Below are 21,716 nucleotides of genomic sequence, written 5' to 3'. Positions count from 1 at the left end.
ATGACAGCATTAAGTGCACACGATCATGAGTTTTTTCTGCTCCTGCAATAGACACAATGTTCCAGTGTGCTCAGCGTCTGTTTCAGCAGAGGGCAGCACATGGGGATGTGAAATAATTGTGTTTCACTTGAACTTTACGGTGACTCAGTCTTCCTCCCACACTTCAATATTCTGCAGACAGGATAAACCTTGGAAATAATGGGGGTTTTGTCTGAAATCCTGTTTTTGCATATGTCTCACTTGTAGAGTTCCCAGGTTTTGCATAGGCTTTGGCTGTCATTTTTTGGCATTGCTATTGAAAAGTTTTCATAGTCCTTAACTTTATTTTGTTGAACTGCCAGTTCCAGAGTCTCTTCGCAAGTGTGTGAAGGTGGAAGTCAACAATAATTAGATTAAATCCATTCTTTTTCACTCATGCCTACTTATCTGCACCTTTTCCAGAACTGTGATGATCCTGGGGAATGAGAGGAAGAGGGGATAAAGTAACAGATGTTTTAATGAACAAAGGGAAAGCTTTGTCACACCACAGGCAGAAGAAAGTCTGGCTGCTTTGCAGTTGGTCACACTAACAACCTGGCCTCTTGTGCAGGAAAGGAAGTGTGCTGGGGCCTGCTGGGCTCCGATTCTGGCAGCAGCACTTTATATTTCCATTCTGTAGTCTTCTCATCTGTGCATTGTTTGATGCTTTCCTACTTCTCATCCAGATTGTGAATGTAATGTTGGGTTTGTTTGTTCTTATTTAAAAGATTTTTAGGTTTGAGAGGGCATTGGAGAAGTTCTTTATGAAATACACCTAAATTCAGTGAAGAAAACTTGCTTCTGTGTTTCCCTTAGCTTATATGAGTTTAACCAATGTATGTTTGAGAGCGCAGTTATGGTTTTGCTGAGGTAGCAAGGCTTTCCATTTTGGAGAATTTGGCACTAACATGGCAAACAGCTGAAGTACTGAAAAAAGATTAGTTATAGCTACCTGGCAGGTACGTGGGAGTTACAACTGAAAAGACATCCTGACTTACTGTATGTTTGTTTTTTTCTTTAGGTCAGTATAAGGTAGGCTGCAGAGGGATATTTCAATCAAGTCTCCTTTTAGGATCAGCAGACACATTCCTTGTGGCTCTGTTCTGTAACTCAAAGGGAGCAGGATGTGGGTTTTCAAGATGAGTGTTTGATCCTGTCTGCTCTCTTTAATGTTTGATATCTCAAAGCACGACCCCGTTTTGAAAGTAAGGTGGTTTCTTTGTGCTTGTCCCACTTCAGCATTCTCCTTATGCTCTTCACAATTTCCTTAATATTACACACACTTTTGTTTTCACCTGTGAAATTTGAAATGCACTTCTAACTCATGGTCTAAAAAAAGATCTGTATAAGTGTTCAGACATCATCATCTCCCAGGGATTTTAGCCGTTGCTATAGAAGCCTAAATTCTCTTTTGGGAGACCTTTCCAATGTAAAGAAGTTGATACTGGAGGAAAGTTGTCATGGAAATATGCAGCAAAAAGAGAAAGGAAATCTCGATGTGATGACTCTTACATAGGCTTAGCCAGCTTGGTGATGTAGCTTTGTATCTAAGGGCTCTAATTCCGCAGATTCTCTTCATTACATTCCAGTGGGCTGGAATGCTACAGGCTAAAACGTAAAGAAATAAATTATTTAACCTTTATATAAATAAAAGTACTTCAACTCAGCGAGCTTCAAGTTAATCCATATTCAAGTTTCCTCAGCTAAAACGTAAAGAAATAAATTATTTAACCTTTATATAAATAAAAGTACTTCAACTCAGCGAGCTTCAAGTTAATCCATATTCAAGTTTCCTCACTTCAGAATAACTTCTGAACAGCAGTATGACACTGTTTAGGCTACCCAGCCCTCCAGATGGGGAGGTAAAATCCCTTTGGAGCTGAGTTTGAGCCTCATTCCTGCAATGCAGTCACACCAGTTTCCTGCTGTCGGGCCATTGGGGTGGGTGCAGAGAGCAGTGTTCTTTGCAGCCACCACCATTGTTTCCCTGTTGGAAGGAACCCCCTCCAGGTGACGTTGGTAGGCTGGGGCTTTTCCAGCAGCCTGCTCCAAGTGTGGGATGAGCTATAGGAATGACAGCTCTGAAAGGATTTACAGAGCTCCTGCTATTGAAATGAGGCTTTTGGAACCCATTTTTAGACTACTAAAAATAGTTTATTCTGCAGGCTTCAGTGCTATTCAGATTTGAACAGGAGTCCTTTGTCCAGCTAAATGGTGGTATAAGCACCGTTTATATATATAAGCATCCGTCTCCATGAATTTCTTGTCCACTTATACCATCGCTAAGCCTGGTTGGTTCCCTGGTTTCAAGCTCTTGGTGTCTTTCTTACTAAAGCCTCCTGATACCTGATAAATGTGATTATGCCTTTAAATATCTATTACCAGTGTCACCATGGTAACTGCTGTAAGAGTTTCCTGCTGGTAGAAGGTTTCCAGCTCCCTGAGATACAACAGCGCAAAATGCTTAAATTGTTGTTCTCAATGAGATTCAGTGAGGTTTGAATGAGATCACATGCAATCAAAGAGGGGAAAAAAAATAGCATATTTCTCATCTTCAATGACAATGAAAGGAGTATGGCTCATTCTGGAGTCTGTCCTTGGATCAGAGGACAGGGACAGACCACACTTTCCCTGGAGATCATACCTTCACCAGCAAGCTCCTGCAAGAACAGAAAATGTTGTTCTCTGTGGCAGAGCCAACACTTGGTCTTTCTTTTGATACTGTCAACAAGTGAACTCATAAGTCCTAATGAAGGATGCAAAATCGTGATATTCCACTTGCCACAGGAGCAGGAAGAGTTGCTTGTGATTCACTGTGGAGCAGAAAACATTGAGCTGGCTTGTGTGTTCTCTCCTCATTCTTCTGTATTTCCAAACTGCTACTTTTCTTGCTTTAGGCCTTCAGCTGCTGTGTTAGCAGGGCAATATCCAGAATGACTTTTCCTGCTGTCCTGGATTTCCTAATCTTCCCCTTCTCTCATGTGCTTTCTTTCCCAGGTTCCTGTTGCTTGGCCAATCCATCCTCTTTTGCTCTGTAATGACAGGTGTATCTATAGGCTTCTCCGCATGACACATTCACTAATGTCCCTCGTGCTGACTCTGTCACCTCAGGGGGTTGTTTTGCCTTCATTTCTTTCTTTATTTATGGTAAACAGGTCACAGACTCCATAGGATACTTCTTCCTTTTCATGCAATCTGTTCTTTTGCTTCATTACCCTCCTATTTTAATATCTGCTGGAGATTTTAAATTATCGCTTGCTTTTATAGAGACTTGGAAAACTGAGCACCTATTTCTGTCTCTTTCCCACTTCATTAGCTGTGCCTGCTGCTTGTGGCATTTAGGCTTTCTGTAGGCTTTCTCCCTTTCCATAAGGGAGGCTTCCATTCGTGTAAAGAGCCATTCAGTGTAGCTGTTTAGTACAAGAAAATGGGAGGCTGAGCTTCTGGACCTTGAGAGGAGGTGCAATTTGCATTTGCTTTCCTTGTGTGTTTGGACAATAAACAGGACAGAGCCAGAGCAAGTGGTGCTGTGCTCCTCTGTGATGGGAAGAGTTTTGCCTGTCTGGAGGATGAGTTCATGCTGATGAATGCTGATATTTGTCCTTACCTGCCTCATAAGCAACATGATCTACATACTAAAATCTTTTTACTGAGCTTGAAAAGGCTCATAATTGATTTTAGTTGTAATCGTGGTGTGCCAAATTTGGACTGAGGGTTTAAAGTCTGAAACAATTATAATTACTAAACAAGAAATCCAAGGAAATAATTCTCATAAGAAATCTTGAAAGCAGAACCTGGATCTTGGAATAGAATTTGTTTGCATTATACCACTGTATGTTTCTTAGTAGTAACTACAGAAACTTAGTAGTTTCTGTAACGCTGTGGTTAATACTGGGAGGATCTCAGTGTTTGGGTACTTCAAATTCCAGCTGCATGGTTGAATTTCTCAAGCGTGCTATATTGATTTAGAAGTTTCAGCAGCAGCAAACGTGTTTGTTCATACAAGCTGTCTTGGAAGCAAGGAAATGCTGAACTTTAATTTAGATTCTCCCTTTTTTTCTAGTTTTGATTGTTACCAAAGCCAGACTTCTATGCTCTGATTCTGGGTGCCTATGTCTCTTGCAAAACTTCTGACTTACTGAATGGGAGCTAAAAACAATGGGCACTATAGGTCCTTACTAGCTTGAGCTATTTGTCAGTAATTTAGGTGCCTTTGTTCCCCTACCTGTAAAACAGATAAACTGTTAAATTACTGCAATGATTAGGTGATACTGTTCAAGTAATCTGGACAAGATGCTGGGATTAAGAACTCCAAGATGTTGCTATGTGAGGAATCAAACTTATTCTGATCTACATTAGAGGGTTTGTTCATCTCCTGGGACTTGAACTCCTTGTGCTTCATCAGTTGTCTCTGTTAATTTGTCCTAGTTCTGGTTGCTGCTGGGCTCCCCGTGATGTTCTCTGTGCATCTGGGCATACCCTGCAGTTCTGCTTCCATTCAGGACCTGTCAGCAGTTCCAGTGCATGTCCCTCTGAAACAAAGCTGACAACTGAGGTCTTTTATTTGCATCACCCTGAAACATACCAAAAAGTTCAAAGCAGTGGGGCATTCCGCCACCATCCCATTGGGATCTTTTGATTCTAAGGCAGCCTCCAGCACATATCTTCTCCAGTCCTTAATTTTCCAGCACAGCATTCCATTGTCAGTGATCAGCAAAAATTTAATGAATTGGTTTTCTGTTCAGGGCTCCTTAGTGTTTGATGGATGCCTGTTGTAATTCCTTTCCCGTTAGGTGATAAAATGCAAGCTTTTCCAGCATGTGATACCCCCTGGACAATAAGCAAAGGGATTGAGTAGGGTTGAGCAGTATTTTGCCTGTGTAGGTAGTAAAAACTTGCTGTGCTACTTCAATATGGTAATTCTCTATGAATTGTTAATGAATGCCACATTATAAGCTATACACCCAAAAACTAACAGTGAGGGCTAATAAAGAATGAAGAGGCTCTCTTTCCCTTAAGTCTTTCATTTAGTCATTGAAATAAAAGATTTCAGTTAAGTAAAAAAGAGCACTGAAAGTCTCATCTTGTCCTTTCAGGGAAGAGGACTGGGTATTGCCTTTTCCACGTATTTAGATCTCTCTGCATTTTGAATTGAAGGGTGACTGCAGTGAAGCTGCCCTTGCTTTGTTGCTGTCTCTGATGCCAAAGCACAGATATTCAAAAACAGCAGAGGAAAATAAACTTTAGATAAATGTGTGCCAAAGTGATCAGAGACTTCTATTCTAACTATATGAAATACAATGGCTATTCTTTCATCATAGATTTCCTTCCTCATTTTGCCTTTTTCTGTGGGCTGGCTTTTTTTGGTAGCTTAGATATCTGTTAACTCTTCAGTGTTCTACTTGGAAATGACAGAAATGCTGAGAAATGCTGGCACCTCTTCCAGACTCTTACTTTTGAAACAGGCAGTTTCCTAATTCTATTTTTGACTGACTTAGTGGCTGTTCCCTTGGAAATTCTAAAGTTGTTGTCTGGTCTTCCGAAAATCTGGCAATAGGCACCAGAGGAAGCTGTTTTTCTTGTCTCTTATAGCACTCCATGTTCCATAAAACATATTTGTCTCTTTTCCAAATCTAATTCTTCTAGTCTTTTCAGCAACAAATATTTTCTCTAGTTGCAGGTCAAAGCTGGTAGCCACAGGCTGAGCCCCTCAGGTATATGAGTGGGAACAGGAAACTCTGTAATAGCCTCTTAAGAACAGGGGAGAAAAGATCAGAGTTCTCCAAGTCTCCCTTGTGGAGCCTTTTTGGCAATAGTTTAGGAGTTCACTCTTTATATCCACCCATTTGATCAGCATCGTCTTGTGAACTGAACAGCAGTTGTTTTTGTCAAGATGGAAAGTGGTGCCCCATGATTCATTCTGCAAATGTCCACTCACTGCTTCAACTTCCTGACATCTGTAGTGGGACTGAGAAAATAAAGAAGTTTGTAGCAGTTATGTATAAAAAGGAAGAAAGCACAGAGTAAATGCTGTCCCAAAGCCATGGCCTGACTCCACTAATACCCACTGTCTGAGGCAGACTTTCCTTTGTAATTACTTTTGGTTTTATAACTCCAGACAGTTCTGAGCCTTATAACTGAATTAGAGACTTGCTTTAAGAAGACATTGTTATTGACATAATAGTCTTGTTTATGGAACTTCTCTCCTCTGTAATTAAGGTTGTTGCATGCACACAAGCAGTTAAATATAGCATAAATATCTGTAAATGCAGAGATATTTTAAGCCTTGTTCCTTGTGTGAGCCTTTTTCCTTTTTCTCTGTGCATTTGCCTCTCAAATGAGCTATGCCACTAGAAATTCTGCCCTTTGCCTATTCCATTACGTTGTGTCTCATCCATATTTGTTCTTGTAAAATTGCAGGGGCAACGTAGGTTGCAACATAAAGCTTTTAAATTCCTCAAATGCTGTATTATAAAGGTGTATTGATTAGTGGGGTTTGGTCTTTTTCTCTCATACCTTGTTGCAGAGTCGTGGGAGCTGGTGGATTGAGCAGCATGCAGGCAATATGCTCACTGTTATGTTGTCTGTCAACCAAACTTACTAGCTGGGTGAGAACCTGGCACATTCTTTAGAGAAGTTTATATCACTACTTGAAATTGTTTTCTCATGCTGGCTGTGTGAAAGTAATTATGGTTAAAGCCCTGGACAGGCCACAGGCTTGCTTTGAGCCTGGCCAACTCGTTTTAGCTGTCTGTTTCTGGGCTCTTTGTTCATTAAACAGTCAATTTTTCAATTCAGAAGGTTTTGTGCTGATTAATTCTTTGGTCTAAGTAAAGAGATCAGATAATTATAATAATAAGTGCTCCCAGAAAACCTCTAAATAAACAAATGTGCTGTCTGGTCTTGTTGGGTTTGGGGAAACTGAATGCCACTATTCCAGCCTGTCTACCAAAGCTGAAGCATGTAAACGCTGTGACTGTCTCCTTATGTCCAAGCATTTCATTTTTAGGTTTTGGTCAAGTTATATTTATCAAAGCTAAAAATATCTTTGTGAATGAAATATAGTAGCTCATCTTCCCTTGCTACTCCCTTCATTTCAGTTTCTTTCTTTTGGCTGAGGGAAAGAAAAAACTATTGAGCTGACAATGCTGTTCTCCCACTGAGCCCCACCAGCAATGGCAAAGAGACACTGTGCTGCAGTCCAAAAAGGGTGTTTTCTTCAGGCAAAGCAGCTTTTCAGCAAGGTGCCTGCAACTGATAGTCCCCCCCATGTCTGAGTTCAGGGTCCAGGGACCTACAGTTGTTTGCTTCCAAGTCAGTATTTTTCAGCTGTATCTGGTTTTGAAGGTGGTCCGTAATCAAAGCAGAGGGAGTGACTTGCAGTCCCTCTGCTGGGTACCTAAGTGACCTCACTGCCTGTGCATGCATCACTGAATGTAGTGTCACTTCCTCAGGGAGGAGAAACAGTGCCTGCAGATCACAGCATCTACGAGAACTTTGTTAATATGAATGACAAAGTACTGTATTCTTATCTGAGCAGTGAATAATCTCAAACCCTCTAAATGTTAGATGTGTAAAATCACAGAATGGCTAATGTATGCTTGAGACTCACCAAACTTAGACCATTACCACATGCTAAAGAGTCATATGGTGGTCTTTTTCTTGCTCTGGTGTGTTAAGATCTGAAGGCAAGAGTTCCCCACTCTTAAGAACATCATGAGAAAGTTGGATCCCAAATCTATAACCTTCAGAAGGGATTCAGCTTGGACTCGGCCTGCGTCTTAAGGTTTGGTTACTCCGCAATAACAGTAGCAGTGCCAATACTGAACTGAAATGTAAATTTACTCTTGGCATAACATGAGTTTCCTTTAAGACCCTTTGGCACCTTGAGTAAGGAGTTCCAGGGAGTGTGGTAAGGTTGAACTGTTCAGATGCAGCAACTCTTTATAGGCCGATGCTGTGTATCTTCCCTATCTCTCTATTATGAGGTTACTACTGTAGCACCAACATTGCTTATATACTAGGTTCACACTGCTGGGAAAGGATCCCTCTCTGGAGTTTGGGAGAGAATTCCTGATTTGTAGTCACAGCTTGAGTGTCTTGGGTCAGAGACATCAGAGTGTGAACAGCCCCTTCTCTGGACAGAGTCAAAAAAAAAGAAAGCCCATAGGCTTGGGCAGCTCAGAAGTCACTCAGGACTGATTCTAGTTACTACTTGTGTAAAAGCCTCTGTCTTAATGTATCTTCCTTCCCTGCACACACATACCTTCCCACTCTTTTGAAGCAGTGATAGAGGCAAGTGAAATGTCTAAGATGTCCTGGCTGTGATTGCTTGCACTCTGGGTGAGACATAATCAGTGTAGAATATAAAAGCTTCTGAAAGCTGCTTCTGTGGTTTCCTCTGAAAAAAAGCCTTCTTTCTGTGGCCACCTCCTTGCCCTTCCTACGCTGTGTGCTGCTTGTTGTTACTTGATTGGACCATGCAGACTATTTGGGGTTTATGCTCTCTGCCCAGTGTCCAGTTCTGCTGTTGGGAATGATGGGATAGTGAAAGATACTTTTCGTCTGCTTTAAAGATTGAAGCATCTCAGTGTTTTGGAGGTGGGCTACCGAATGACTTTCTTGCATAAATCCTCCTTGCTTTGATGAAAATATAATATTTCTCATTCCCCTGAGTAAGCAAGTGTGCATATGTGTGTGTGTGCTGAATGCCAAAGCGCTGGTGAAGCCAGCTTGCTTCCGTATGTGAATCATTTCTCAAGCAGCTCTCTGTCTCACTGCAATGTGGTTTTCCTCTCAGGGAAGCACTCAAGCCCTGAATTTTCAGTCTGTTTAGCACATGCTGTCAGAAGCTAGTGGGAGACAGTCCTCTTTTTAATGCAGAAAAGAGGACAAGCTTTTACTGTAAGTATTTTAATATCTTTTAATTTTTTTATGGTGGGAATTGTATTCTCTTTAGAAGAGTTCTAGGATCATTAATGTGTGCTTAGAGTGAATGGACTTACTTTGCTCAACAACACTTTTTTTAGTAGTATCTCACTTTAAAACTAAATTGCATGAAACAAATGTATAGTGCAAACAATTCTGTGTTAGCTGAAAATGGGCTGGGGGTGGTGTAAAAGCTCTTACAATCTAAAAGCCATTATAACAAAAAATGCCACCATGTGAGTCAGAGCTGGCTACTGTATTTTTCTTCTGCTCAGCTGTGTAGAGGTAGTGACAGAAGGGTTGAAGCTGTTTCTGTGCCTGTTTCTGCTTTCTTCTCTGGCAATTTAAGGTTGTTCTCCAACAGTTACATGAAGCAGGAGCATGAGCAGACTTTCTTCTGCTACTGCATGTTCATGTAGTCCAGCCAAAGGGCAGAAAGGACCAAGCTGCTAAGCATGTAGGTTTGGCGCTAGTGTCTCTGCAGGGGATCAGTGAGAGCACTGGGGAGCACGCCAGACGGGTGCCCTATTACAGCACTTCAGCAAAGAGCTCTTCAGCTTCTCAGCAGGACTCTTTAATTACAGCAGTTTAACAGTTGTTCTTAAAATTGTATTGTGGACTGAAGCTTGGTCATAATAACAATAGTAACAATAACATTTATATGGGATGTAATATGGCAAAGTTGTGAAGTCCTGTATGTGTAGCAGTAAAGGGTTACTGGTAGGACTGGTTTGAGAACAGGGATTCTCTACCTCTCGTACTCAAAGATTTTCTAGATGTCCCCTATTAACCCTTTCTGTCTCATCTCCAAAGGGGGCTGTTTTTCATGTTCCTCTTCTACCCTTTCCAAGTTATAAAATGCTCTCTGCCTCTAACCTCAGGAGGAGAGAGGATATTTGATTTGCTGAACTACAGTGTTCCTTTGATGGATAACACAAGCATATACCCCATCCTAACATGCACACATGTATGTACTACCCCTTCCCTTTCTAGTTTGCTTCTAAAATTGTTCTAAAACAATTTAATTCCAATATGTAGCCCATCAAGGTGGGTCTTTCAGTCCGTCAGTGGTCCCTAACTCACAGTTGTAACTGTTGATACCGTTGCCTGAGTCTGTTCTGTTCCTGTTCAATATGACTATTTTTAAAATGCAGAAGTCCTCTCCGGTGGCTTTGGAGTTATGTCCTCATCTTTGCAAAGAACCCTATCTCTTAGAAATCCACACTGTCACTCATAAATGTTCGCAAGTTCCCTGTTTGCTAGCTTTAGTAAGTGATCTATTCTGCACTGTAATGGGAAATGTGTATCTCCTTAAGGGGTAGCTTCCAGATCTTGACTATTTCTGTGCCTTGTGATGGATGGAAGATGGGAGCCAGGGAAACATCCTGGCATGTGGCAATCTGAGGCTGCTCCCTTGCATGCTGTGGGACAGATGTTGATTTATCTCATTTTTCCTTTGTGGGGTTCCTTTCCAAGGCACATGAATGAATATATCTTCATATTATGCCGTTTAGTGGATAACTGTAAATGGAAAAACTAAGGCATAGGGAGATTATGTGGCTGAGGTAGGTCAATAAATCTCTGCTGGACCTGAGGATAGAATCGAGTGGATCCCAGGCGAGCGTGTTGACTGCAACCTCATCCCTCTGCTTCAAGGGGACAGGGAACCTGCTGGTTTGTGTGCATGTACCAGTCAGGATTACCATGTAGCCACACGCTGTGTCTCTGCCGTTCCAAAAACCATGATCATTCCTTCTCTCTTGTAGATGTACCTACCCTCTGTGCTACAGAGAATGTAATGGCAGGTAATTATCAGGCAAACCACTTGTAATTATTCTTAATTTCTTTAGCAATTATGTAGGTCTTGCTCTATCTAAAATGAAACCTTTTCTTTCTTCCTTGTGGGTTGGCAAAACATGAAGTGTGAACCATATGTGTCACTTGCTTTGTGCTGTATTCACCAGGACAGTAGTTCAAAGAACCTGAATTAATGAGCAGTAGCTACCTTGAAATGGTTCTAAAACATTTTGTTCTCAACTTGCAATATACTTGAACATAAATTAAACCCATCTATTCAGGGCACAGTCATAGTGGGGAAAGCCCAGAGTGACCTAATTCTTTTTGCAATTATAAAATGGTTGTAACTTCAAAAAGGAAGTTTGAAATCAGTGCAGCATTTCTACCTTTCCTGAGTCTTTCCTTTGACTTCTGTCTCCAAAGGGGGGATGTCAGCGCTGTGCAAACTGATATACTTGTCATACATTGAAGTAATGAGGGAACTACTACTTCTAAAAATGCATTCTCTAAACTCTGTAATGTGAAATCACTTCCTGGATATAGTTTTGATGTGACTTGATAAAATCTGTCATTTATTGCATAACCTCTGTGTGTACATTCTGCCACTGCATGCTTGTGTATGGCAATGTGCTGCCCCTGCCTGCCTCTCTCCTTACAAACGGATGTTGCCACCCTGCCCTTCAGATTATCCTTTCCTTGTGTGCATCCATCAGTAATTGCCACATTTAAGTCTAACTCTCTGCCCTGGGGGTAGTGAAAGATCATATCACTCTCTTGGCCTTTCAACCTCCATAAGACAATGCATCTACTTAAACCAGAGAAGCATGGTGGGCTGTGTATGGATAGCCAGCAAACAGTTGTTCTTCGTGTCCCACCATCCAGCTGGCAGTTGCCACTGTCCTGGAGGGCTAATGAGCAGAAAGTTACAGATACAGATTTTTATTTCCTTACCCTCATGTTGTTTGTAAGATCAGGGTCATAGCTAGTTTTGTAGTTGCTCTTTGGAGATGAGTAGTGGTGACTGGTTAGATAATCAGTGTGAGGAAGGAAGAGGAGATCGAGTATCCATGTACTAACAGCACAATTTAAATTACAGGAGGAGCGTGTTCCCAGACATTTTGAAGTACAGCTTGGGCTTCATTTTCAAGCATCGGTCACTCTGCTGGATGACAGTTCTGGGTATTTAATCTAGAGAAGTAGTAAAGATAGCTGTATTTTCCTGTCATAAATACCCAGTAATATTGAACACGGACAAGAGAAATACAGCTACATAAATCCTTTGTCCACATGCACACAAAGATTTTGTTGTAACTTCAGAGTCTTTTTTCATGGGATCTAACTAAGAATTAAAGGTTGACAAATCCAAAACTCCCGGGAGAACTTCTGTGGAGGAGGATGGGCAGAAGGTTTTACACTGCTCTCATCTGTCCATGCCTGGAAAAGTCATCAGTGACTCTAATGGTTGCTGTGGGAAGAGGATTTTATTTTGAGCAATGTTGAGACATGGAGTTTTGCAGTTGCTGACCTGGACTCCGACAGTCTTGGGATGGTTTTTGGAAGCTTGAGTTGATGGCCAGAAACCTGTCATTTGTGGCTGGCTGGAACTGTCCTCACTTGGGCCATTTCTGATCTAGTTTAGACATCCTTGTAACCTTTCAGTATATTTATATACTAGTTGATAAATAGAAGTTCTAAAGTTATGGAAAACACACTGAGGCAATAAGTGGGAAATGCCTTAAGAGGCAACATATTTTTCATGTTACTACTGTAACCACAGATAAAGTAGCTTTTGTATTTAGGAAATCCAATGGATTTTCCATTATCTGTGGATTTCCATCTGATACCATGAAGGGAAAGGAACTGGCTCTTCAGTAGTTGCTCATACTGTAGAGGGAGGGAGACATGTGCCCTATAAAGGAAATTCTCTTCTGATGCCACATTGAAAGTGCTCTTCTGGGGTTTTTTGAGTCCTACAGAAGAGCGGTTAAACAAAAAAAACCAAAGCAAGCTGCAACCCAAAAGAGTAACTTTCATATGAGGATACAATCTTCAGGCAGCCTTAGCACAATGAGGATCTTGAAGATGTGACTCTGAAGCTATATCAGAGCTACTGATGGTTAAATCTTGGGACTGGTGTTTTGGTTTGAACTTTGCCAATGATTAGTTGGATGACCTTGAGCATGTATGTATCTTGATGTCTGTGTATTTGTTTTATATCTAAAATTTATCAACACTTTTAATTCCTTGCAAAAGCGCCTGGAGTCTGTAACTGCTCTGTTATTATAGTACTTTTTTCTCCACTCCTGAAAGTTAAAAAATAATAATACTCAAACCACCTTTGCTTGAGGCATGTACGAACCCTGCAGAGTTTGTCCTGCTGCAGCATGCAGTCTGGACATGAAAACTCCCAAGTGATGTCTTGTCTGTTGGTACTCTACCAGCAAAACATGAAAATTCAGCTGCAAATGAGATTGGAAAGCAAGTCTGAGGGAGACCAGGAGAAACTGCTGCTCAGTGTCTAGGGTCTGGTTTATAATGAATTCTCTTTGGGCAGCAAAAGCAGGAAGAGCCTTAGAGATGAGATTTGGGGAAGTGGGCATAGCTTGTCTGTTCCTTTGAGTTGCGTTTGGGGGGAAGGAGGTGGTCTGGCTTGTGGTTGGGTTGGGCTTGTTTTTTGTGATTGTTGGCCTTTTAATCCAATTCTAACAGAAGCTAAGCTTTGTACCAGGAAAAAATCCAGTAAGTGTCTCTATTTGGAGGAGTAATGGAGGAAGGTTGTGCTGAGATAGCCTCAAAGACACTAAATCCAGTGCAACAAACTAGAGAAAAGAGAAGATGGATATGTTGAGTACAGAAATACAACGTGCTGAACTGGAAGGAGCAGATGCCTAAGGAGACACAGCCCTGGCAGTGTTCATGGCCAGGTTGGACAGGGCCTTGGGTGACATGGCCTAGTGTGAGGTGTCCCTGCGCATGGCACGGGGTTGGAACTAGATGATTTTAAGGGCCTTTCCAACCCAAACCAGTCTGTGATTCTGTGATTCTAAGCTGCTACAGATGACCAACAGAGTAAACAGTTTTTAATTGTTAGCCCACTCGTGTTTGCAGACAGGTTTTTATCTGTGCCATCTATATCCAAGTTACCAGTTACTGTATTGGACTATCAACTTACCTGGTTTGTGACCCTGGCTTCATTCCTGCTATCGGCTAAGAAATCAAGATGAGTCATATGGAAGCATCTGTCAAGCCTAAAAATTGTAGTTTAAAGTGAATTGATGTGAAAGGCAGAAGAGAATTCTATTTTAGCCCAGCTGGCTATCCTGCCATACAGCTTCCTACATGCTGCCAGAAAATGCTTTACAGCTTACTGAACTTGTTAGATATTTCTATGTTCCAGTTGATAGTTTGTCTGAAAATAGCAGAGAATAGATTAGGTTAGAAGGAAAATAGTATAAGTATGATGCAGATTTTAGATGCTTAAACCACAACAGAAGAAAATTGTGCTTTGATGTGTAATAAAGGCTCTGGAATAGCCTGACCTTTTGATGTAATGAAAAGTAACTGAATTACAGGAAAGCCGCACTGGGGACTGCGGGTTTTAACCCACCAAAGTCACAGACGTGTCCTTGGAGAGTCCTGTCTGCAAAGCTGGCACTGCTGACCTCCTTTTCCAGAACTGCTGGGCATTCCCAGGTCTCACTGAACCTGCCATCTGGTACATGGCTCTTCACATCTAGTAATGAGTTTTCATCGTTCCTTATTTCATTCATTTTCCCAAAGCAACTTGAATGACTGTTTTAATTTGCCTGTCCTGTTGAGTGAGTAGCGTTACACACAGACATGAGCACCAGAACTTAAGCCATGTAAAGCATGTGGGGTACAGATAACTTGTATCTGTAGCCCCCCACCAGGGATTTTCCTGTGTGAATTCATCTCTGCAGATATGCTTATAATTTTTATGTACTTACTAGTATAGCTGCCAGGTTTCTTGACTGAAATAATATTGCTTGTCATCGCTCAAATCAACCTATCCTTTTTAGTTATTCAGGGTAAAATAGCCTTTAATAGCCAACAGAATGTGCTTCTTAGGAGTTTGTTCTACAGGACTGGTGAACTCCTCCTTTGATGGATAGCCAAGCCTTCAGATCCGAGAGACCTTGCATTGTTTCTGCTGATGCTGACTGTGACAGTTAGGATAAATTCTTCATCCAGTTTTTCTAGCCAGAAAATGGGAATAATTCTAGACTGTTCAAAAGACTTTATTAATAAAGGCATGTGGACTGGCTTATAAGCAATGTTGAGGTTCTCAGTCTTTAATGAATTGGTAAAATTTAAAGTAAAATGGACTGTCTTTCCACTGTAGAACTTCTGCCAACTGCCCAAATAGTCCACATCAAAATCTTCCTAATACCCTTTAAGAACACCAGTGAGAAGGTATGAAAAAGCATGGCCTGAATTCTTAAAGACTGGTGCCTGCAGGGAATCCTGAGGATTACTGAGAGCAAAAGCTCTGTCAGGACCAGCTTTACAATTTTTGTAAACCCTTTGATTCTCCCCTGTTTCAGTGAGGGGGTGTTGAGACACCAGCACTTGTGAGTGTCAAAGATTTGGGGGTTTTCCTTTGTTTTTAAAACCTCCACAGTTTGGAAGTGACTGGTAATAGAACTGACTTTGCTGAAGCAACATATTGTTGGTACAAACCCTCATTTATTTCAGCATAGAGCTGCTTCTTATCTTCAGTTTCTACATGTTTTCAGAGTGCAGCTCCAAAGCAGGACATGCTACAGAGATTTAATTGTGGCCCACTAGTGACCTGCTCAGGCTGATGCTGAAGGAAAGACTGAATCGTGGGCTGATGGCATTCTGTTTGCTTCCCAAGCAAAGTTCCCTGTGAAATGTGAAGAAATGAAAAGCAGAATCATAGAGCTTTAGGCATTGCTTAAAGTGAGTCATCTTCCAGGAGAGTGAGCAGGAGCATCTCATCTGAAATGTACTGAGGCATAATGGGTGTAAACCTAGTGATTTTTGTCATTGTATTTGCAAAAAGCAGCTTGGCTGCATCTCCTGTGGAAAGCTGCTTCTCTGAGATGTCTCTCTGGGTAGCCTAGAGATCAAGTCATCATCTCTCTGGGGTTCTTTCAGAATGAAACAGTGATATTTAGTTAAAATGTAATGGACTGACTTTATCAGTTTATTCCAAACCACTGGGAGCTATTATCTGGTAGCAGTTTCACATATGCAGAAACAACAGCTACACAAGGTTTGGAAGGCTGTGTGCAAAAGGGTGTTGAACATACAAGTATGTATGTACTCCCTCTGTCCTGACTTGTGGAAGACTTGAGAGATCCATTCTTCCAAGACCCATTCAGCTGTGATGAGTCGATCCCATTCCCCAGCTCTCGTACAAGGATAATTCATGATCATGACTGGCTGCTTTCCAAGCCATTTCTGCTGGCTCAGAAGCATGGTCTCTGCAAGCTACTGTTGCCAACCTTGCCCTGAAAATCACATTGAGGAAGCAGAGGCTGTTACATAGTTATGGCACTGCTCTGACAAGCTGTTGCTAGTGTAAGATTTGGAAAAGGGTAAATTTGGGTATCTCAACCTGAGCATCTTAAAATGTCCTCTTTTTTGCTTTTCCAGTTTAGAATCATATTGGTTTAACTGTTCATCTGTGGAAAAGGTGGTGTGTTTAAGATGAGTACACAAGAGCTATATATGATGGTTTTAATACAATCTATTACAAGCTACTACCTACCAAACTCAGTCCATGAGTTATTTCACGACCCTGAACTTCTGGATTTCCCACTGTCCCAACTGCCCAAATCTTCCATGGAGCTTTTTTGTTTTCCTGTAATGCAGTAATTGAATTTGGAGGAGTGGAAAAGCTGATGTTGGCTCTGAGAATGGATTTCCTGTTCTCATCAAAGAATAGCAAGACTTTGGTTTTTTACTCCTTTCTTTTTTGGGGGGGAAGTAGTTTTATTTAGTACTTCTGTGAAGCAGCACTTCTAGTAACTCAAATGTGTGTCACCTACCTAGGAATGAAAGCAGCTTAAGATGTGTGCAGCCTTATGCTTTGAAGTACATATAAAGCTTGTGGCAAGTATTGGGATCCCACTTCAGAGACTAAAATCTTTATCTATAAGGCAGATTCAGCTTAGCTCAACACATCAGAAGCCTCACCTCCCTCTTTTACAAATGCTGATTTCCACATAAATACAGAGAACTAATAAACACTAATACACCCAAATATACTCTTAATTTTGGCTTCATCTGCTTGGTGTAGTAAAATATTAACTCCACATGGCACACAATTCAGCTATCATTACATCAAAAAGCCAGTTTGCCTCAGGCTACTGGCTGGATTTCTGAAGTTGTGGTTTGTTCTTTTTAAGTACCTCTTATTTCTAACATCAGGGTCTAATGAGCATCTCACTCCACTGCAACTTTAAAATGCCATGTATGACTCAAAGTGAAATTCTCTTGGATATCAAGACAGCATCTGTACAGCTTAAGGCAGGAAAGTCTGAGGTACAGTTAGGAAGAAATCCAGAGGGTATAATAAAGCAAAACACATGTGCAGCCACTGGATCTGCAAACCCCCAAATCTGCATAATTTGCAGATGTAATCAAGAAGATAGTTTGCATGTGCAGTTGCTTGTTCACCCATATAAACACCGTGAATGGAATGCCTATTGAAAGGTAGGCTTTAAAATAATGTAAAGCACTGAAGGTTGCTGAGGTAGATCATGAACTGTGGGAATGCTAAACATTATTATCTATTGTAATATAGCTTATGTATCTGTCAGGGTACATAAAAAAGGAGCCAAGTGATCAGCGTAATCATTAACAAAGACTACTCTTCCTCCTCTAATGAGATCAGTTGATGGCTCCACACTGTATGTGTTAAGAATTTTAATGGAGTAATGACTATATTTAGTAATAATAATACCTACTAACTTATGACAGGTTGGAGCTGTGGAGGAAGTAGACAGCCCTCCCTGCAAGAGGCACCAAGGATAAATAGAGGGAATGTCACTTGCTGGCTTTGTTCTCTGTAAGACGGTGGCAGAGCACTTGACATTCCCTTCTGCCTCTGTGCAGCAGAACACTCCTTAAACAGACCATGGTGGCACCTGGAAGGTGCTGTCAGTGGATGTGTCTTGGCCCCAAGCAGATTTGTTTCCCAGGAGTCCAGTGAGTGTTCTTACTTGTGAATGTGAAATAAAGTATAAAGCAAGTTATGAGATAGAAAAGGTGACCTAAGCCCTTCTATTCACTCAGCCAGGAATAAATTGTTTCAGCATCTCTGTCAGAGGGTTGTTGTCCAAGTTCACACTGGCCCAGCTGGACTCCTGTGTTATAAACTTAGCGCAAGCATGTTCCCCTTGCTGAGAGACAAGGCTGATCTCTGTAGATCTTTTGGTTACCTTTCTAACAGGCAAGAAGCAAGTTGGCCTCTGCCTACGCAAGGCTGATGCTCAGCTACATCCTGTGTCTATTTTGGAAAATGAAGCTGCAGAAGAAAAATGTTGCTCATACAGAGGGGGAGGGCAGGAGCCACCAGGCAATGTCCCCTCCCTCCCACTCCAAGCTCAGCAGCCTGGTGGGGCTATAAAGAAAAAAACTCCAACTAATCACTGTATTCTGCTCCTGATTTGGATGGGGCAATGGCTGGGGAGAATTTATGGCTTTAGATCTACCAGATTGGAGCTTGCTATTGAATTGGCAGCTCTCTACCTCCTGAGAGAAACAGACTAGTTGTTCTTGCTGGCAGACTAAATTTGTTCAGCTGTATCCAAAAAAAGGAATTCGTGTGTATTTGCTGATTCCTGGCAGGATTTCTCTCTTGCATAAGCTTATCTCTGAGGAATAGTGGATCTGGATTTTTGTTTGCAAGGAAGTGATATTTTTTTTTTACCATGTTTTGTAAACCTTGGTATTGTGAAACATCTTTTTATCACTGTGGCAACATCAACTGCTGCTTCTCTAGAAAACTCCAAGTTAAAGATCATATTTTCCATACAACTGAGGAAACTTGTTTCTCATGTGACTTTATAAAGTATCATTTCAGTTGAAGATGCTGGATCTATCAGTGAGAGAAGTAGTTTTCTTTTTATCCCAACATTGTCTTCAAGTGCTGTGGACTTCACTGTTCTCAGTTACTCTTTGATTGCGCTTCAGCATTCAGAGGTGCTGTGCTGTGCCTGATAGAGGTCTCTGACTTGCACAGTCATAACAAAAGTCAGTGTTCCTTCTGCAGTGCTTCATGTTACCATTACCATTTCATGAAAAATATAAGTGGCTGCAGCCTGCTCTGAGGGTTTGATGTGTATAAGAGGGAATGAAGTTCAGCACTGCCTTTTCAGCCCTTTAAACTGATGCCAGATCTCTCTGCTCTCTTTCAGATGATATAAAGCCAGTTTATATTTCTTATATGTTTACATATGTATATAATTTCTAATTTATTTTTTCTTTTAGGTCTGTAGACTGAGTTATTTGGGGAGAGCATGAAGAGTGCTGCCAAGCCTTGGAGTGCAGTGGCAAAGCCAGGGAGTCATGGGGCTGACAGAGGAAAATCTCTTTCCACCGCCCCAACAGGAATGAAGACATCCAAGTCTTCCACATCACTTGCCTTTGAATCTCGACTCAGCAAGGTACTAGCCAGTAGTGACTGTGCAACCATCACTATAGCCTTGTTTCAGCTTAAAGCTTTGGTTTAGCCCTGGGTCATTACTACACCCCAAGACTTGGAGTGGGCTTGACCACTGTGCTAAGCATAGGGAGATTATAATTGTGCTGTATATTGACTAATGCACATTTCTGAAGATATTTTGCATGTGACACTGTACCTGTACAAGGTACGAGTGGGTTCTCTTACTGTGTGTGAGGGAATTGCCTTAAGTTTGAAGAGTGAGAAAAAGAAATAGCAAATTCTTAGTTCAACTCATTGTCACACAGGTAAAGAAACTGAAAGAGATTTATTAATGGATTTCCAGAAGTCCTAAAAATCTGTCTCTTCCTTCAAGGCAAAACATATTAACAGAAGATATTGCTTGCAGTGGAACACATCTTATGAATTCTATCTTTCTATATAGATATATTTCAATAATAGCAGAAACTTCTGTCAAAGTAGTGTTTTTTTAAGAAAAGGAAGTAATACACCTGAACTGCTGCTGCCTCTGTACCCTTGCAGCCAGCAAACAAAAATAACCTTATTGTCCAAAGCACAGACCGAGATACCAGTGATGAAAATAGACCATGGGCTTCCTGGTTACAACTGCTTCTGACAGTAAAAGATTAGTAAACAATACATAACATGGTGCAGCGTTTTAATCATGAGGAGAGCTAAACTTCATTAGTAGCCACAGTTTCTCAAGTGAAGGATTAATTTCATTAACTTGCATCATATTAATAGGATATTTCAGTGTAGTGCTCCAGGCAGGTTATGTTCATCATGGAGTATGTCCTGTGTGGCTGAGGCAAGCGTCTCTGAAGGGATGATACTGAAGACACTAATCGCAGATCTGATACAATTAACTTGTGGATGGTGTTAAATGCAGAGTATTTTCTTCCTAATTACAGTGAGTATCTTCAAATTGTTCATCTGCAAATACAATATCATCCAAGTGGTTTCCTTGAAGAAACGGGGTAGAAAAAGGCACCATAGTTGCTGCTGTGATAGAGGCACATTGAAGAAATTGGAGACTGCAGAAGTGTCTAAAGGTCAGGAAGTCAGATTGTTCCATTCTGCTCTTAAGAGTGTGCTGACAAACCCTCTGCCAGAAGGCAGAACGTTCACTCTTTGGTATCCTGGAGCAGATCAACACTTCAGATATTGAAACTTACGTGCTCACAGGGTCCAGGAAACCACAGACTGAGTCAGAGGAAGAGATGAAAGGGAGAAAGAATTGGAGTTGAAAGACTTCATTTTGAAGAATTGGAGTTGAGAGACTTCATTTTGCTTAAAGGTTTTACTTTAAGCAAAGTAAATTCAGGGACTGCTAAATAGGGAGAGTGCTGCTTGGGTGCTTTCTTTTCTTTTAGCTCGAACAGTGGTTTCAGCTTGTGGTTCATGGACCCCCTGAGTGTCCCTGGGCAACTTCAAAGGAAGTGGGGTTTGATACGTGAAAACAGTTTAGGTGTCTGTTAACTGAAAAGGGTAGAAAAAATACAGCTCTAAGGAGACTCTCCAGAGCTTTGGTCTTTTAAAAATGCTTTAAGTATTTTTCCTGAAATTAATTACAGGCTGCTATTAGAGGCACCCAGGCTGTTAGAGAGGCACATGAATGGGAAAGCAGCTAACCAAAGTTCTGAGATAAATCTGCTTGTTGAAGCAACGTAATTCCAGTGTTACTCCTGGAATCTTATGGTCATTGTGCTTGTATTGCATGGATTTCTTTTAGAGTAGGTTTGCTTTACCAGAAATTCCCCTCCCAAAAAAAGACCTCACAGCAACGATGGTCCCTTGCTTTGTCATGTACAAAAAAGCTAAATAAATTACAGTGATATCTCCTAATACTTTTTAAAAACACATACTGTAACATGCCCTGAAAAGCACACACTTCACCTTCTTCCAAGCTTATGAAACATCACTATTAATCTTTAAAATTGTGCAGCTGATCTATTCTAGAGACAATGCATTTTTTTGTTGGGAATGATTTCCTTGGTGGTCACATGAACCGAGTGCTTTCCTGTGAACAGGCTTTTTAGCTTCTCATCTGAGTCAACAGGACCCAGTCACACACATGGTATTAGGTCCTGCCATGAGGTCATGGGTCATCTTTGCTCACTGCTTTTCAATAAACAAGAAGGGTAAATAGCTGAACTCATACCACATGTAAGATAAGGCATTTCCAGTTAGTAATTGTGTTAGATCTTGCACTGGCTGCTCTTGCCTTTTATTGTGGCAGCCTGCACTTCTCAGCTAAATGACTTTCAGATTTTGGCTTGATCTCTGGCATGTTCTT

The 21,716-nt window shown here is 41.2% G+C and overlaps 1 protein-coding gene across 6 annotated transcripts in view; it reads left to right on the top strand.

Annotated features, from left to right (window-relative positions):
- The window catches only part of SPECC1 (sperm antigen with calponin homology and coiled-coil domains 1), a 98,074-nt gene that overhangs the window by 2,221 nt on the left and 74,137 nt on the right, over positions 1-21,716 (top strand). Inside the window, exons 1-2 of one of the 6 annotated variants that reach the window (XM_030472651.1) lie at positions 8,523-8,619; positions 19,228-19,403. In XM_030472651.1, the coding sequence (XP_030328511.1) occupies positions 19,257-19,403 (147 nt within the window). In that variant the 5' untranslated portion in view covers positions 8,523-8,619; positions 19,228-19,256. Of the gene's footprint in view, positions 1-8,522; positions 8,620-8,714; positions 8,923-11,982; positions 12,926-19,227; positions 19,404-20,370; positions 20,473-21,716 lie in introns of those variants that run through there. The other 5 variants (XM_030472656.1, XM_030472649.1, XM_030472652.1 and 2 more) reach the window with 5 other exon arrangements.

The sequence above is a fragment of the Strigops habroptila genome (genome assembly GCF_004027225.2).
Source record: "Strigops habroptila isolate Jane chromosome 13 unlocalized genomic scaffold, bStrHab1.2.pri S16, whole genome shotgun sequence".
Lineage (NCBI taxonomy): Eukaryota > Metazoa > Chordata > Aves > Psittaciformes > Psittacidae > Strigops > Strigops habroptila.
The sequence above is the reverse complement of the archived record's forward strand: the minus strand, read 5'-3'. Positions and strand labels throughout refer to the sequence as shown.